Source organism: Benincasa hispida, chromosome 5 (genome assembly GCF_027475165.1).
Source record: "Benincasa hispida cultivar pf3 chromosome 5, pf3_genome.v1.1, whole genome shotgun sequence".
NCBI lineage: Eukaryota > Viridiplantae > Streptophyta > Magnoliopsida > Cucurbitales > Cucurbitaceae > Benincasa > Benincasa hispida.
In genome coordinates, this window is record NC_143482.1 from 2209702 (window position 1) to 2229642 (window position 19941).

Genomic DNA, 19941 nt, shown 5'->3' on the forward strand with positions numbered 1-19941 from the left:
TAATTAGGGTATTTGACACATACTCACGTAGTACAACAAGGATATTTTTTTTTATAATCTTGTAGATAAATCTTCTGATGTTGTTGTTCACGATTTAGCTAAAGACAAGCTCTTGTTAGTGGGACACATAGCGTGGACACCTGTTTGTTTGTTTTTTAAATTGTTATATATATATTAGGGTACCATTTTTGTAATTGAACTTTATTGATAAGATTGTTAAAAGATTCATGAGAAATTTCATTTGTTTTGTTATCAATTTCAATGTTTTCAAGATTTTCAGAAGTGGAAGGTTGATCAATTATTTGTTGAGTTTGAAGTGATAAGAGTTCAAATTTAATTTGAGAATTTTTTTAGTGTTAGATATTTCTTCTTTTATTGTATTTATTTCTCTTTGAAGGTTGAAAATAGTTATTGGTTTTGTTTTAGGTTTGAAGCGAGAAAATATATTGAAAATACTGATAATTCTGATTTTGAAACATCATTATCCTCTAGTGATAATCAAATAGAAACATGTACATGTAATAAAACTATAAATGTCATTTCAAGAGACCAAGAAATTCTTTTTCAAGCCATTAGTCAAATTGAAAGTCCATAAATTAAAAAAGAATATTTTGAAAAATTTAAAGACCTTGTTATAGAAGGACTTAAACAACAAAGTTTCCAACATTATAATCTTAAAGATTGACATGGACATGTAGCATGATGTGGCATCGTAGGATATGTGGATGTTTGCATGCTTGACACGTGGCAATACCATCTTTGACTTGGACACGTGGACAGTGTGAGGTGGATGCATGTAGTATGAGGTGGCATCATAAGATATGTGGATGTTTGCATGCTTGACATGTAGCAATTGTGAGAAATGAATGCATGGGATAGAGAATTATGTAAATGATGAATATGTTGGAAAAGGATGAAGTTAAGTTTAATATGATGGATATATGTGAAATGATGAAGTTAAGTTTTGGAAAATCTAAGTATAATAAAGAAATATTGATTTTCTAAATAAATAATGTAGATGTTGAAAATATAAAAATTGCTAAGAAACTTACTTGAATTTTGTAATTAGTTGAAACTTTTGACAGAGTATACGTTCTTTTTTCTCTCAAGGCAAAACACTCAAAAGACTAGAAAAAGACTTCTACCTCTCAATCCATACTAAGCTTCCTTTATATACAGATGGGAAGTTTTTCATGCATAACATTAACAAGACATGTTATAATTTACAATTACACATAATTCTTAACATCATGGGTTGTAGGACACATTTTTACTTAACGTTTAAAATTACAACCATATAATACTTTGACACATTAAAACTTAAATTGACACACGTACAACACTTTGGCTTCATTTGTAATTTCAGATTTTTGTCTTCTACTTATTTGGATCAATGGATTGGGTTTTGGTATAAATGTGATGCATAAAATTTGTAAATTCGTTTTCATCCTCTTCTTCTTGAATGTTGGATGTATTTTCTTCTTGGCTAGTAGTGGATTGAGACGAAATTTGTTGAAGGATAACATTAAGTTCTTCTTCATTTGATATTTGTGTCATTGCAGCCATCAGTCTCGATTTTTTAGTCAGAAATTGTTGACTTTTTTTTTATATAGGTTTGGCTTCATGTTGTAAGGATAGATGGAAAATTTTTTCCACCACAATTTTTGAAGCAACAGTTGTGTTGAATTTGTCCCACCACTTGATTTTGTATGTTAAAAAAAGACGGGAGATTCCATTCGATTATGTGATTGAGTAATTCTAGCAAAAGATCCATACCAAAAGAAAATAATTTGAAAAACGTAGAGTTAAGTCAAAAGAATTTGAGAAAATATTATTTGAAAAGTATTTAAAACTTTCAAGAATTTGATATGGTAGGATAGCTTCATTAAGGCCAAATATATCCCATCAGTCATTAGTGAAAAATTTTTAATACACAAAGAATCCTAACTTTTAAAAAGGCAATTCTGTTCGGGTCGTCTTTGTTTATGTTATACGTGATTTCAATTGAGTCGATATCAACAAGAATAAATTCATAGAATACACAAGTTTTTTGTGGATGATTTGGAATAAAATAGAAATTTGACGAAAATATTTTTTGGATTGTTTCAAGAATAGAGTTACCTAAGAATTCTGGCTCAAGAGTTGTAATATGTGAAGTTTGGGTTTTATTATGGTAAGAGGTAGATGAAGATGGTCGATAATTAAAGGCTTTATTTGAGGGTATAACTTATGAGTTTTGAGAGTTTGAGTTCATAATGGCTTGGACGTAAGTGGTTGGAGGAGTGGATGACTCCTCAATTTTGATAGAAGAAGGGTTGATCGTCAAGGCAGAAGGCCTTGGAGGGATGAATGATCCCAAAATTTGAAATTTATTTGATAATGGTATTGTTTGAGGATTTTTCCATTTTCGATCCTGAAGTAACCTATGAAGGTCTTGAGCGGAAACGTGGAGATCGGTCCCAATTTTAATTTTACAAAATACCAATTTACAGTAACAATTATGCAATTCACAAAAATTTACAGCATGCAATAAAAATTGAGAAATAGATTAGAGAGGGAGACTTACCCTTGAAGAACCTTTTCTTCATATATTTCCTTTTCTCTAAAATGACCACGTAGTACCACGAATTCGAAACTCTAATGGCCACCACCAAAAGTGTTTTCTACGTATTCTCTAGGATGAGAATCCAAGAAGTTGCGTGGGCTCTTGGAATTTTGGGAGAGAGGGAGATTGAGAGGAAATGAGAGAAGAGAAAGTTTGGGAGAGTTTTAGAGTTTTTTTTTTAAAAAAAAAAAATAAATAAATAAAATAGAAAGAACCTTTCTCTTATAAAACCAAGAAGAAGAAGAAAATCGTATCACTTCTCAACTCCCACCTTGGTCGTGAAATTAAAGAGTAAATTAAGGGGAGGTAAGTCTTAAAATTCAAATTAAAATTAATAAACTAATAAATTAATTTTAATTTAAAATTATGTATATATAATAACTAGCTTATTGTAAATATGTATATTACTATATGTTATCATATATAACATATAACTTATAGTTTAATATTATTTCATATACAATATAACTCATAGTTTTAATTCTTAAATCCCATTTATATTAAATTCAATTATATGAATCCAATTGGTATAATTAATATTTGAATCATATTCAAATATTTATTTCCTCTCAAATAAACTTTATATTATAACGTATCAATTACATTATATTAAATATATAATATATAATTAAATTAAATTAATTATATCACATATAATTAATTCCCTCATTTAATTTAAATAATTCAAATTAATCTAAAATTGGTTCTTATAAGCTTCAATGGTACTTGAATAATTAATTAGACTCCTTTAATTAAATTATTCAACATCCATTAACTGTTGGGCACTACACTAAAGACCGACAGCTATACTTTTCACACATACATATATATTTCTGTGTCCATTGGATATAACCAGTCAACAGGGTGATGACCCTTCACAAATTGCTCATAAGTACCGCTTGGCCAAAATTACCATTTTGCCTCTATAGCTACATCTAACTCCTTAAGTACCATTGATTCCTCCAATGAACAATAAGTCATAGTCCAACTATGACCAAATCCCTCTCAGGCCAGGAGAGGGTGTGGCGCCATATTGTTCAGACTCTAGAATCAGCCTTTAAGGGAGCAATCTATCTACTTACCCCGACGTCGGGAAGGAGTGAATTTCGTCTTGTGTAGCTGTATTCCCAACTCCCCAATCAAACGAATCCCAAAAATGGTAAGCTTATTGAGTCGGAAATCTTGCCACTCTCACCCATACAAATCAAAGGACTGTCTTCATAGGCAAGAGTTCACAACTTACTCAGGATTCAGGTTATATCATCTATGGTCATCCTGGTTAAATGTAAGTCTCAATTATGAATGGTGTTACATATTGAGACTAACCATTTTGTGATCTGGTCTTATACAAACTCCTTTGTATAGAATACCCTCGCCCACATGTCTTTACATGAATGATCAGGATCAAATCATTTGTAGCACTTTACAACAATTGTAATATCTACAAAGCGAGTCATGCTCATAGTGTCACTAAGATAAAGTATCCAACCTTATCCATCTACTATAAGCCATTTAGGTTATCACTTAGACATGATCCACTTGTATGTCTCTACATACATGTTTAAGATACAGTTGATACTTTGGATGTTAGTTTATTGGTTTGTGAGTTTAATGCTATTGAATAATATTAAATAAATAAAATGTTTGTACAGTACAATTACAAAGTATAGGACCCTATGAGATTTGGGGCATCAACCCCAACAGATCCTCCATTGCTTGTGATGATTCTCCTTTGAGAAATTGAAACATTTGAGAGTATGAGGCTTTGGTTTGCGGAGGTGTTGATCATTGTTGTTGTTCTTGATCAGATCATTTTTTTCTTCTTTCTTGCAAGTAGAATTCATTTTTTTTTCTTTTCTCTCTCTTCCGCTCTCTTTTTCACTCTTTCCTTAATGAAATTTTCTCATGAGGTAATCAAGAAGGAGTTTGTACTTCCTTTTATAGCTTTAATTTTGAAGTGAAAACAAGAAAGTATTGCTTGCCATCTGGCAAAAAATTGTCGAGAAACCAAATTTTTAACATCCTTTTGTAAAACATTTGTAGCTACTTTGCAATCAACACATATTAAAAAGCTTTTGTTGATTATATCACTTTGGAATTTGTTTGTACATAAAACAATTGATAAAAATTCATTTTTTATGGTTGAATAAATTTTTTAAGACCCTAGTCAGATACCCGAATGATATCTAACTAGTTGTTTTGATCATTGGTGGACTATTTGAGGATGCCACCATATCCTATATGATGTATTTGTTTCTCCAATGAGTGATGCATGCATCTAGATTTCATATCGAATTTTGAGAAGACTAAGACATTTTATATTCAATTGATTATGTCTTTTTTGTTTGATATGGGATAATGTATCCATTCTAATATGGAATTTAAATGTTTGTAATTGATTACAAAACTAGACACTCCTCGTTCAATTTCTGCTTGATTATTAACATAAAAAGTTGCACAACTCCATGATGATTTATTAGGTCGTATGAGTCTTTTTTTTAAATGTTCTTGAATTTCTTTATGGAAGTGTTATAATAGTTTAGGATTCATCTGTATAGGTCTTGCTTTGGTAGGAATTTTTTATTCATGAAAACTTTTAATATATGGTAGACTAACAATGGGTTGCTTTCCCATAAGTCATTAGGAATAGAAGCTCATATTTCTTCTTCAATTAATTCCTCAAATTGATTAATTTGTGTTTTAATATAAGGATCATCTAGTTGTTTTTCAATTCTTTTATGATTTATTTATTATTTTAGAAATTGTATTTGTTGTATCTTCTTTTTAATAGAATTAACGGTTTTAAATATTGAGCAAGGTTGAATAGAATGAATTGTTTTAGTAGATATGGGATTTACAAATTTAAAGGTAATATTTTCATCTAAAATTTTTGAAATTATTCCTTTAAAATGGATAAAGTTGGGATAGGAATGGAGTTCCTAATATTATTTCTTCATCTAAGTCCTTAACGAATATAAATGTATTTCTAAAACAATATCTTTGATTGCAAATATGTGCATTTGTTGTAGTGCATTTTTAATCTTTGACCATTGGTACCATGTAATTTTTCTGAGGTTTTTTTCAAAGTATTTGGTAGGTATTAGACCTTCTCATATACAGTTTTGGTTAGCTCCCTAAGTCGATTAAAATCTTAGAAGTTAAATGGTATTCCTTATTTATGACATAGTTAATAATAGAGTATCATTTTTGTAATTGAACTTTATTGATAAGATTGATAAAAGATTCATGAGAAATTTCATTGGCTTTTTTTATCGATTTCAATGTTTTGATTTTCAGAAGTGGAAGGTTGATCAATTATTTGTTAAGTTTGAAGATAAAAGTTCAAATTTAATTTGACAGTTTCTTTTTTAATGTTAGATATTTCTTCTTTTATTATATTTATTTCTCTTTGAAGGTCGGGAATAGTTACTGGTTTTGTTTTAGGTTCGAAGCGAGAAAATATATCTTTAAGATTGTAATGTTGGAAACTTTGTTGTTTAGGTTCTTCTATAACAAGGTCTTTAAGTTTTTCAAAATTTTCTCTTTTAATTTATGGATCTTCAATTCGACTTATAGCTTCAAACAGAATTTCTTGGTCTCTTGAAATGACATTTATAGTCTTATTACATGTATATGTTTCTATTTGATTATCACTAGAGGATAATGATAATTCAGAATCAGAGTTATCAGTATTTTCTTGAATTTCAAAAATTTGGTCATAAGAGGATTCTTCATTACTATTTGGCGGGAGGGGTCTGAAGGTGTTAATAAATTTAATAATTGAATTTTTAAGTCTTCTTCTATTTCTAAATTATTAATTTTCCCTTTCATAGAACAGTCGGAGTTATGTGTCATTTTTGCCTACATTTATAACAAGTAATTTCTTTTCTTTTCTTTGTAGTTTTTTAATTTTTAAATCTTCTTTTTTGTTTTGATTTATAATTTTGTTTGTTTTTGTTATTTTGGAAATATCTTTGGGTTTTATAGGTTTTCTGTAAAATTTTCTTCTAAATTTCTTGGGTCGTTTTCGTATTGATGGAGCCATATTTTTTCATAATCATATTGAGCACAAAAAGATCCAAGTTCCTGCTTTTGTTTATGAAATTCATTTTTCGTTTTTGCCTTTAATTTAAGGTTGCATAAGGCTAATCCTTCATTGTTGATAAAGTTAATTAGTTTACTATACGTTAGATTATTAAAAGGAATTGTACCTTGATAAGTTTGCCTTATTGTTTGACGTACTTTTTCAGCAAATAATTTTGGTAATTCTTAGAGGAATTTTTCTTTCCAATATTGATTATTGCAGTCTGTTCAAGTCTAAACTTTACTTAAGAAAACATCTCTATACCATCTGAAATCTTGAAGTTTTGGACAAGTAAGGTTCAAAAGTATTTCAGAACTTCGTTCTTGGAATTGAACAAGTTTTCCATTAAAGTTTTTAGTAATGGTGTAAATCAAAGTTGTAACAGAATCTTGTGTTTGATTGCAACTTTGATTTATTCCTGAGCCACTTTGTTCAACTTTTGTTCAACTTTAATGGCAATTAATATTCTTTTTTCGTTACTGGAGGATACACAATTATCCCATCATCCTTTTAAATTTTTAGTGAATCCGAAAATTAGCATTTGAACAATTTGGTGGTTTGTATTTTGGTGCATCTTATAAGCCGTGGCAGCTAAGGTCCTCTCATGCATTAAATTTAGAATTTGATATTTAGTCATATCATCTATATTCCATTAATAGATGTCATTTCTTGTATATTGAGTCTAAGTTAATCGATGTCTCTCTTCATATTGCATGTCATGGAGAAATGGTATGGTATAATAATTTCTTAATTTTGGGTATCTAGGATTTGTTATCTTTTGAAGAGTGAGGTTCTGAAATTGTTCTTCAAGGTTATTATCAAATTTCTCTTCTAGTTCATGTATGTCAGAACAATTTTCACCCGGAGTTTCATTTATGGTATTAACTTTTGATGTTGATGTATTTAATGTTTTTGATGAATTTAGGTTTAAATTTTGTAATTGAAGGTTAATTTTGTCTAAAATATTATTGAATTCTTTACTTGAAAATTAATTAATTGTAAATCTTTATGTGAAATTTCAAAAGGTCTAAATAAAGGTTTTGTCTTATCAATGGGTTGAGGTTGTGATTTTATAGGATAATATTGGGGTTCGAGTTTAGATTCTATTTTTTCCACTTGGTTGGATATTGTATGTAAAATTTTATTGGAATAATTATTTTGTAATTGTATATTTTTAATATCTTTCAATGTTGGTACTTTTGTTTCGCTTTCAGGTACGTCAATTATTTTGAAAGGAGAAGTTATTACTTCTTTATCATTGTTATTTTGAAACTTAATTTCTTCTAAATGGGGATATATAGAAGTTATGTATCTTTTAAGATTTGTAGTCTCCCATGTAAGAGAAGAGGTATCTGCGTTAATAGTTCGATTTGAAGGAGATATAATGTTTTGATAATGTCTTATATTTCATCCAATGGAAGAAATATATATTTATTTTGAGTTTTTTCATTGTTTTGTAATATTCTTCACAAATCTTACTTTGTTTAGTTTTGTTAAAGGATTCAAAAAATATATCTTTAAGAGTTTATTTTTGTCAAACAAAAATTCTTTATCTAGTTCTATTTTGTTAATTATAAAAGGTTTGGAAATAACATTTACTTGATTAATATTTTGCATATCATAATGGGTTGGAGATAAAATTGGATCCTTATCTTTTGTACCGAACTCCTTGAAGGTTTATAAAAGTACTTGGTTCAGGAGGTTCATACGTGGTAGAAAATCTAGGAAGTTCCATTTTGAAGATTGAAACTGTATTTCTACACTTCTATCTTCATTTTCAATAATTTGGGTTAATTTTGGATTTCTGATCGATGGTTTAAAGGCATATTCTAATTTCAATCTGGGATTATGAGTAATTTGATTCCAAGATAACATTTTTGGAGTAGTATTTGAGTATTCAGTATTAGCTTCCATTAGAAGAGTTTGATCTTTAGGAGAAGTCCTAAGAGCTTTAGGGGATAAATTTGTATGCATTAATTTGTAATGTATTTGAAATATTCCTACAATAGATTTAGTTTGTGGTTCACAATCCATATTTAGAATTTTAATACCAAACATTAAAGATCGAAGTATATCTGGATCACTTAATGAAACTGAAAAGTTTTGATAACAATTGAAGTAAACTAGTTCTCTTTCTAGATTTGATTCAACTATAGAGAGTATTGAATTTAAAAAGTTTCTGTCTTTTATCACGTAATAGGATATCTAATCCTATCCTATAAAGAGGTTTTATGACAATTTGAACTAATCCTATATGAAGAAATTTATATTTTTCTTAGTGTTGAAGAATTGATTGTCTTGAGAATAAATGAAGAGTTTCTGAGAGAGCTTATTAATTGGGACTAATTGTTTTATGGTCTTGATTCTATAGTCTTGAAGAAAATCAAATTTTCCTATTTGGTAAATAGTTTTAATATCTACCTTTGGTATATCCCAACTATGAAGGCTTTTTTTCTATCATTGCTATCTGAAGCTCTTGACTATTGACTATGGAGAGTTGAGAACCATTTGTATAATCTTCAATTATGTTCGAGTCTTTTGTAATATGGGCTTTAGAGAGTATTTTTCCAATTAACTTAGACATTAGAAATTTAAATTTTAAAATCTTATTAAGATTCTAATTAACTATTGTGACGAATAATCAGAATGCTAAAATTCTACGACATTGGAACACCAAGCTTACCAACAGTCTTACGATTCTGCTACCGGGAACACAAGGTTTACCAAAGTGCTATTCAATAGAATTAATTAGCAAAACTTGATTATTATCACAAAGGATGTTTAGAATAATATTAAGACAAAGGCAAATAAATCTTTAATGCTAATTTAATTGAACATATATGTGTATGTGGAAAATTATTTTAAATAATAAAACTGCTAGAAAAATTTACAAATAATAATAAAATATCAGATGGATCGTGATAGATTGTGATAGACTACTTATTTATCATGACACGGATAGACACAGATTGTGATTTATCATAGATAGACAGTGAAATTTTGCTACATTTATAAATATTTTAGTTCATTTTTTTATATTTAAAAATAACCTTTTATTTATTGTTTTATTGAAATTTTTACAATTGTGTTTATTTACTTAGTCAATTTTTTTTTTTTTTTTATCAAGTAACTATGATTTCATCCATCTATTTTAGCTCGTGACACTTTTCATTGTTTTTTCTCCGAAAACTTTTTATTATTCTAAAAATTTTGTCGGTGAATTTCCCAATGTGGGGTTGTGTATGTATAAATTTTGAAAATCATGTGATGGGAATGGGACAGAAACCGAATTTGATGGGAGAAATTGGTTTTTATTTTCACATGCTGTCTACATATTTCATTTTATTATTTTTTTCAACAAGTCACGTGTCTGAGCTGTGGAAGACAATCTTTGGATTTTATATAAAATTTTAATTCTCGCATCATATTCTACTCTCTTTCAAAAAAAATTTAAAAATATATATTATTGATGGCAAAATTCGACTAAAAAATCACCGACTGTAAATTGATATTTTAAAGAAGAGATGGCCTACAATCAAGAGAACTATACATCGATGTGGAGTCTACCACAAATATTTCATCGATAAATCAATCATTAGTGTAAAAGATATTAAGTTTGTTAGGCAAAAGTATGATATTTGTTTTTTTAAAAAAAAGAAACCAACACAATCGTATTAACCTTGCAAACGAAGTTTCAGCCCTATTTATAGGCTCTTTTTTTTTAAAAAAAAAAAACAACCTAACTTTACCCATCAAATCCAAGGGTAAAAGGTATAAAATAGATGTTAATACAAAAATAACATAATAAAAACCAAGAGGTGATTGATTGAAGAACCCCCAAGAAATAAAAGATCAAAAGGAAATACAACAAAATTTCGCTAAAGAGACTATATCAATAAGCCTAAAGTTTGTCCAATCCTTCTTAAAATTAGACCCCAAAAAAAATGGTAAAATCGGGCCAACCGAATGGAGCGAATCAGGGGCATGCGAGGCCAGCCTCGACCTCGGCCTCCTAAAGCCAAGGTGTGCAGTTGGGTTGAATGGCCAAATTTCCTCTTTTCAATAGTTTACTTGGACCCTTGTCTTGGCCCTCATCGACCATCTTTTGTCTTTTTCAAGTTTAACAAGTAGGGTCAACAAGAAAAATTGTCCATTTTAAAGTTTCATTTAAAAAAATGATAAAAAATTTTAAATTTATAAAAATAGTAAACTGAATTTATATAATAGACAATATTAATTAGCAAAGGATAAAATTACTCTAAAACAACAAAATTAAGTACAAACGAGAATGCAAAGATACACTATTTCAAAATCAACACGAATACCACAAATATACTCTACCTTCTAGAACCACAAATACACGGTGTCTAAACATTCCAGAAGCAAAAATTGAAAATTACCGAATATGGATATTAACGCTTCCAACTATCTATAGAACGCGTGACTAGGTGGTGGGGGTCATTATAGGGAGTTTTATCGTCTTCATTCCATGTGATACCTTGCTCATAAGATCTTAAAAACCAACTTTAAACACTATCAATCCTACAACGTCATTGTTGAAAATAATGCTCAAAGCATAAACAAAAGCAGGAAACATGTGTGTGAGCAAAAAAAGTCAACAACCTGGTGAGGGTGGTCGTCAAAAGCTAGCCAAGACGATGGAATTCAAGAAAGAATTGTCGAACCAACAATCACGGACATGAGATTGAAGAGGAGAAAGAGATTTTAGGGGCGGCTAAATGAAGAAGATGGAGAAGATGAGATTTGGGGTTTTTTGTTATCTTATTTTAATAATGATGATGATAACAATAGTAATAATAATAATATTAGTAATAAACTGAAATATATATATATATTATATATATATATATATATATATATAAATATATATATATATAACATTTTTAAAGTTTAATTCCCATTTATATGTTTCTTTTCAAGTACAACAAACCATTTTTACATGTTTCCATATGAAAAATTGAAAATATAGAAAATATGAAGAAAAAAAAACCTAATTAATTTAATAACAATATGTATAAAATAATGAACAAATATTTTAGATATAATTGAATTTGTAGCAAACATTTAAACAAATCGAAAGTTATTTGGATAAAATCAAATTTGATAATGAAAAATAAATTCAAATATAAATTGGAGAGAAGACCAGAAAATTTTTGTTTATTGTGATTAGTTTGATAAGTAGTTAGATAAAATCCATTTTGATAATGAAGTATAAATTCAAATATATTTCGGGCAGAAAATAAAAAAGGGAGTGTTTATTTGCAATTACATTGTATTTATAATTTTGTTTTCATTTAAGTTTCAACAATTATACGTATTTATAACTACATCAACCACAAAAATTAAATTGAATACTTGTTTGTTAAAAAGATAAACTAATGGTATAATAATATAATAAGATGATAATGAATAAAATGTGATTAAAAAATACAAAAAATTATAAAATTTAAATATACAATTTGTTAGATGATAATATATATAAAATATTAAGTAAAATCCTAATCATGATAAAAAAAAATTAATCAGAATTTAAAATAATAATTAAATGAATAAAATAATGTAAAATATAAATATATATTATAAATTAAAATCAAATTGGTGATAAACAAATTAAATATTGGTTAATTCTGAATATTTTCGAAAAGTGATAAATCAAATAAAAAAATATAGCTAGTTTGAATTAATTAGGTGGAGAAAAATAAAAAAGAAATTGATTTATTTTAAATCAATTCGTGAAGTAGTTATCAAAATTTAATTCGAATATTAAAAATAAATTAAAATTCCAAAAGAAGGCAAAAATTACAGAATGGTGCTCATTTTCATTTTTGAAATTGAATCTATTATATTATCATATGATTACTTTGGTTATTAATAAATCTCTCCAATTACATTGTATTTATATCCCGGTTATTAATCAAACTCTCCACTTACACTATATTTATATATTGGTTATTAATAAAGCTCTATACTTACACTGTATTTAATATTACATATGAACCAACTAAGGGCAAGTCAGGTGTCATCAAAATGTTAGCTAAAACAGTGAGTAAATATGAAATATGTGCAATTGAATCTAATAACATATGCAACAGTTTAAACATTTAAAAATATGAAAAATATTCGATTAATTTATTAAGAATATGTATAAAATAATGAAAAACAATTCAAGCATTTGAATAAATTTAAAATCTGATTAAATAAATGAAATTTGATAATATATGGATATTTAAAATATAATTTTGGTTGAAAAACCTGAATATTTAATTCAAGTAAAATTAATTTGAAAAGTGGTTAAACAGAATCTAAATTAATAATAAAATATGCATTGAGATGTTAACTACATGAGAAAAATCAAGAAAAACGGTTATTTTTGGTTTTTCAAATGAATCAATTAGAGAGAAAATGGAGAACTAAGACATAATAATTACCATCTATACAGAGTTTTTCAAATGAATTAATTAGAGAGAAAGTTGAGAACTAAGGCATAACAATTACCATCTATACAGACACTTACCATGTATTTGTAGTTTCAGCTTCATCAATAACAAAAGCTACGAACTAGACAAGAGTAAAAGAGGGATTTGAAAATTCATAGTCATGTGTGTCATGTGAGTTGTCAAAAATTTTATTATTTATCGGTTTTGCCATTTTTCAAAATCATAAAGATGACTATTACTAAAATTTAAAAAGTAAAAATATAATATATAAATTTCACTCAGTAATTTTTAGTAAAAACAAACCATTTTAAAATCTATCAAGCAAATAGAAATTACACTTAAAAAATCAAAAATAAAAGAGTAACATTGTGAAACTAAGTGACCAAATAAAATTTAGACTAGAAATTTAGATAAGAAATCTTTTTTCCCTTAATTTTCAAATATTATGAAATTATAATGTGTACCAATAACTATAGACTTGTTACTAAGTTGGCAAATGTACTTTCAACTAAATGCTTGTATATGGTCCACAAGTCTTCAATGACATCACATCGCTATCATATTATAGTTTACGTTACTTATGAGTGTTGGAAAAGACAACGAAATGCTCAAAAAGACGACAAATTTTCGTCTTTTTTTAATAAAAAAATCAATTATTAAGAAAATAAGCAAAATTTGCTTGGAATTTTGATCCAGTATGTTTGTGGAAGCTTCCCACACCTTTCCTTCTGAAATCTCCTAAATAAACCAAGTTGGCTTACGTGTCACTTCGTCCTCCATTTTTCTAATTAATGCTGACATGGCATTTGTCTAGTGGTTAGTCAACAGATACAGACAAGAAGTCCATCCCCTTACTTAATGCTCCCTCCCTCTCATATTTCACCAGTATAATTAAACAAAAAAAAAAATATATATATATATATATATATATATATATATATATATAAAATGTTCATTTGATCATGACAAATTATTCTCACTTATTTTTTAAAATATTTTTATTTTTTCTACGAGTGATGAAAGAGGATAGATGCATCCAATATTGTCCATTTGACAATAATTGACGACTTATGCTTTTAATACTTTTACAATTTTGACATCCTCTCAAGAGTGTTCTTTAATCTGAAAATGTGTTTTTTAAGATTCTATCCTCCATCATCTTAAATGAGATTTGATTGTAATTCTTCTTCTAACATGTGATTCGGTTTGTCTTAAAAACAATTGACATGTACTCTTTAGAGGTTGGATGAACTCTTCGGAGTAGGCTGTAATTTCAAGGTTTTGTAGGAGCATTTTGGTCATTAAGTGAAAGTAAAAATTAAAGAGAATTGGAAAAGAGACCTGGGTAAAACGAATTACAATAATAACAAACAATAAACTGATTGCCCTTAAGCTAAATGCAAAAAACATGGAACCAAAAAAGCAACCTTGCCCCACAAATACAATGCTGCATTTTCCACATTATCTGAAAAGAAAAGAAAAGAAAAAAAGGAAAGAAAAAAGACACTGCCTAAAAACGCTGGAAATCGTAAAAACTGAATTTCAAGCTATCAAAACAAATATGTGATAATTCATCCCACTGGCCAAGGCAGGCAAGCAAGAGGTAGGAAGAACAAACGAATACGTTTTGATTTCGTCTAACCCTGGTTTACTCCACCGCCCCTTGTGCGACCACCCATTCGCCCCCGTCCACGGCCATAACCTCTACCCCCTCCTCGGCCTCTTTCATATCCAGCTCCTGCAGGAGGATAATAATTGCTTGAAACGCCTTGTTCCCACAAGAGCATTTTGCAAACATTACATGATCAGACGTCAAAAGAGCTACATACACCACCCTAAATTACTAGTTATAACTTCGAAGAAAAATCAACAATTCAATGCATTTCAAGACTCGACCAGGTTGCATTTATATTCAAAACGTTCCTACAGTCAACTCAAGGACACTCTTGGCTTATATTTTTGTGATGTAAAGAAATTTAAGAAACTTACCACGGTAGGCCCAGCCTCTACTCCGCCCACCTCCTCTTCCCCAATTTGAGTATCCACCATTATCTACGATGAAGAAATCTCACGAGTTAAAAATCGTACTCCAGAACAATACGAACGTAAATGCAATACAGTGAACCCTTAGTTCCATATTCACCTTGATAATATCCAGGTCCCCCTTGGTAGTTATCAGATCCACCTTGGTAGTGGCCGTAACCACCTTGGTAGTGACCATATCCACCTTGGTAGTTGCCGTATCCACCTTGATAGTTCCCATAACCACCTCTTCCCCAACCACGCCCTCTCCCTCTACCACGCCCTCTTCCTTGGCCATATGGATCTGCAAAAGTGCCTGAAATATGTTAAAGCCCATACAAGGTAAGGTTCCATAATCCAATAATAAAATGTTGCTCAAATCACCTTCATTAACAGCATTGTGATAAACACGTGGTTGTCTGGGTGGTTGTTGTTGTGGCAGCGGCTGCTGATTGTTATATTGTTGCTTTGGCTGTTCCACAAAGTGTGGAGCTTGGTACCTACGCACAGAAGTTACTTACATACAGAAGAAACCAAAAACATGAAATATGCAAGAAAAGTAGTTAAATCCCACATTTTATACCAAATTGTAAAGTTTCCAAACAACTTACCCCGGAGAATTTTTATTTAGCTCTCGATTGGACAAGGTAATTGAAATCATTGAGACATGACGAGTCATCTCCACCCTGTGTGACATGTTAGAAGTTATTTCTTGCACATCTAAAATACTAGTCTATATACTACAAACCGATAGAACATTCAACAAATTTGTAAGCGATGCATATAGAGAGAGTGCAAATCAGAAAACACGGATAAGCTCTCAACTCTTTATAATGATTAACCTTGAATGCAGAGGCTAAGAAAACTTACGGTACGAGACCCTCCTCAATAGGTTCCCATACATCAGTTATGCTAACTGAGCTTATAGCAGTTTCTTGATGCAACCGTGATATTCTCTTCTGTTTTGGGGATACACATTGCTTATCAATAATGAAATACACAATATTTGCACTCAAAGGCACACATATTCCAAATGAAACAAACCTTTAAAATTTCTGCAATAGCCACTGCTTTACTGATTGCCTGTCCCATTGCTTTTAAGACGATCTCTCTAACACGTTTTTCCTGAATAAGTTCCAAGAACACCAATATTTTATGTAATACAGTTTTTCTGATAATCAACATACTATAGACAATTTATCAAACAACATACTCAAAAGCAAAAGGTGACAAAGAAAAAGAACAAGAACAAGACAAAAATTAGAAGAATAACAAGGTGCACCATGGCATTAAAGCTAAAGTCATCTATCTCTAGAACAAATGACAGTAGAACACCAACATAGTGGACACATATAAATAAAATAAAATAAAATCTAAAAGTAACTTTCATGATGATTAAACCTTAAACATGGTGCTAGGGGACTAATGTTTTTGTTTCTACAGAGCTCTAGTTCCATGAGTTTTATAGTCAGTCTCCAATTAGAGTGTGTTTGTCATCTCCTTGAAATCCTTCACTATGTTTCATCTTTTTAATTCAAATATTTGTTCCTTGTAAAGGCAGCATGCACATTCAGTGAAACTAATTAACCCAACAGCCCAAAAAGATATCAGACAGTCATCATTAACATACCAATAGAATCACAAAATCATTCAATGACAAATACCCAAATCGATTGACACCAAGACCGTTCCAAATTTTTTCGTAAAAAAAATAGAAAACAAAACACGAAAGTTCATACAGACGAACTCAAAAACCTACAGAACAGACACAGCATTGCTACAAAAAAAGGGGAAAATCAGCAAGGGAAAGTCCGATAAGCAGATGAAAATAAGGAGAAAGGAGATTGAATGATGAGAAGATAAACCTGAAGAAGTGTAGAAGCATAGGTGATGTAGTTACGAATGGCGCCTTGACTAGTGATACGGATCTCATTCTCGTTAATGGGTGATTCGGGTTTGGGTTTCTCGACCTTCTGGTATCTATCCATGGCGGTCGTGATTGAAGAGAAGGCGATAGAGGGAGAGTGAGGATGATGATGAGATAAAATCAGAAACCCTAACGGGCCACAGAGGGATTTGTTAACTGTATCTCTTGAGAAGAACCTAAAACCTCTCAGAGGAAGGTTTTCCTTTTTCTTTATGAAAGGTTTCAAAATACGGACCTTTTAACAATCACATAGCACTTTCTCTTTGCACCCCCACCTTTATTTATTTATTTATTTATTCCCTTTAAATCGTAAATTAGATCCCTCTAATTTGAAAAATGTTAAATTTAGTCCTTCATCCACATAGTTTATAATTATAATTTAGGCTTTATAGTTTGATAATTTTTCATAAATAATCCAATTCATAGAGATTATTTATGAAAATTTTACCAAATCATAGTGATTATTTTATGACATTTTTATCAAGTCATAAGAACTAAGGTCATGTTTGGCTCAAGGAAAATGTAATAACTCATGTTTGGCTCAAGGAAAATGTAAACTGAAAAGTAGATCCCATATGATTATATTTGTTGTCGTTTACCTATCTTTCTACATTGTAATGAAATGTGGGGTCCTTTTCAAGTCTATAATCGAAGAACACAGTTTAGTTGAGACACAAAGGATGATCAATTCGATTGGATTTCAAAACTATGTGAGATCCACTAGTCGATATTGTTACCTTCACTGTTATGGTTATTGTTCTTGTTACTGTTACAAAATGAGAATTAAGAATATGTCACATTTCTATTATCGTTACTATTTGATCCTAATGGTAATAGTTACAGTAAATGTGACAGATTCATAATTCTAAGCAAACGTGATCAAAAGCAATCTAATTGCATTTGCGACTGTAGTCTATTACGGTTGATTTATTAATGAATCCTATTACGATTACATCGATTTTGATTACAAATTGGTAAACATGACCTAAATTATAACTTTTAAAATTATATGGACTAAATTCTAACTTTACTCAAATTACAGAGACTAAATTTGTAATTTAACCTTGTTATCGACAAAGTTAGTATAATTCGATGGTCATTGATGTGTAGACGTATACCACCTCTCTTGAGGTTAAAGGTTCAAATCTCTTTACCACATTTGTTGTGTTGAGAGAAATGCTAGTTGATGGTCTTTCTAGTTTAAATTAGAAGTTTTGAGCTTAATAACATACAAGGCTTAAAGTTAAGAACCTATTAGATATATATTGACAAAAACTTAAAAGACATTTAAAAATTTAGAGATATAATACGAAGTTGAAAAGTTATATGTTAAATTTGTAATTTATGTTAAAATTTGTCATAGATACCACTAGTTATTGTTGGTGTAACATCTCGAATTTCAAGAAAATTCAAGTTAGTTATCTAAAATTGTTGAGTTTTAATTTCTCTTTCATTTTTGGAAATTGGGATTAAATTGAAATAATTGAAAAGCTTTTATTGGTTAAATTGAATTCAATTGATTAGATATTCGAACTAATTATCTTGAAAATATTGAATTTTACCTCTCTTTGATTTTGGATTTTGGAGTCAACTTTAAAAAATGAAGGAGATAATTAATTTTATATAGTTTTGAATTAATTTAAATATTTGAAAAGATTTAATTTGTATCAAATGGATGGATTTTATGCCATTTAATTTTGGTTTTTGAAGCCTAAATTAAGGTAATTTGAGAAGTTAATTGATTTATTAATTTAATAAAATCTTTGGAGATGTTAGAGATATTGTGATAAAATATTTTATTGATCCTTTTAAAATTTGAAAAAGAAAAAGAAAGAATTGAGATTTTTTGAAATTAAAGGAGAGTGAAAAGAGGAAGAAAATCGAGGAGAAAGGAATTCGATTTTTCAGCGACAACTTCCATAAAATTGTCTATTGTTGGAGTTTGAACCATTGGATCGTGCTGAAATTTGGTCAGTCTCTTCGGAACATATAGGGATTCATTTTGAACGGTTGTATCATTGTTTAAGCTTTTATTTGTTGGTAACTACTGCTAAATTGAATCTGTAAAATTGGAAATTCCCCTTCTCTCTCACTCTTGCAAGACCCTTACTACCAGCCGCTAGCCTAAATAATTTGTGCGACAGCAACACCCGCCGCCTGTCTATGGTTGCCACCGTCGCTGACGTCATTGTCACCGAAATTGACATCTTGTAAGTTATTTGGTGTTTTATGGGTTTTCTTGGAAGATCTTGAATACCCATCAAATTTTGGTTTAAGTTTTGGCTCAACCATATTGTTTTGATGTTGAAATTGGGTTTTACAAACACTGAAGATGTTTTCCGATAAGATTAAAATTGTTAGGCATCCTTTTTTTCCAATAAAGTTTGGGGTCTTTGTTGAGAATTTTTAGATACTCACTAAATGTCGGCTTAACTTTTGTTTTAATTGTGATTTTTGGAGGTTGGATTAAAAGGTCTAAAGTTATTGTTCATTAAAGTTAAAGGTTGATTTTGGTGATTTAGTTGTTGGATTGTTTGATTTTGAAGCTTCAAAGTGGTTTTGGGATCAAACCACGTGTTAGGTAAGTTGTTTGGAAATGTTCGGGTTAAGTTGTAATTGGAATTATGTCCTAAATGGTGGAATTAATTTTGATTGTTAGTATCTGGTTTGATTCAAGAATCGAAGGATTTTGAAGTGTTGTTCACCAAATTTGAGATCAATTTTGAGACAATTTGGGTAAGTAATTGGACCTTAGGACTGTAAATATTTCGCCTTAATGGATGATGTAAATTGGTTGATTAAGAATTTTGGCCTTATTTTGGAGATCCTAATTTTTGGTTTATCA

General features: G+C 29.6%; 1 protein-coding gene across 4 annotated transcripts; it reads right to left on the bottom strand.

The window, feature by feature from the left end:
• Nucleotides 1–14489: 14489 nt before the first annotated feature.
• On the bottom strand, nt 14490–17363 carry LOC120077941 (uncharacterized). Of its 4 annotated transcripts, none has more exons than XM_090314082.1 (8): nt 17035–17363; nt 16214–16294; nt 16040–16128; nt 15781–15855; nt 15554–15669; nt 15291–15473; nt 15137–15199; nt 14490–14885 (listed from the first exon to the last, which is right to left on the bottom strand). In XM_090314082.1, exons 1-8 carry the CDS (start codon nt 17155–17157, stop codon nt 14785–14787), a joined length of 831 nt encoding a protein of 276 aa, XP_090170208.1. In that variant the 5' UTR covers nt 17158–17363; the 3' UTR covers nt 14490–14784. The 4 variants fall into 4 exon arrangements, with proteins under 4 accessions (XP_090170208.1, XP_038888001.1, XP_038888002.1 ...); XM_039032073.2 differs by having other exon boundaries at nt 14490–14915; nt 17035–17350; XM_039032074.2 differs by having other exon boundaries at nt 15291–15485; nt 17035–17350.
• Between the last annotated feature and the right edge of the window lie 2578 nt (nt 17364–19941).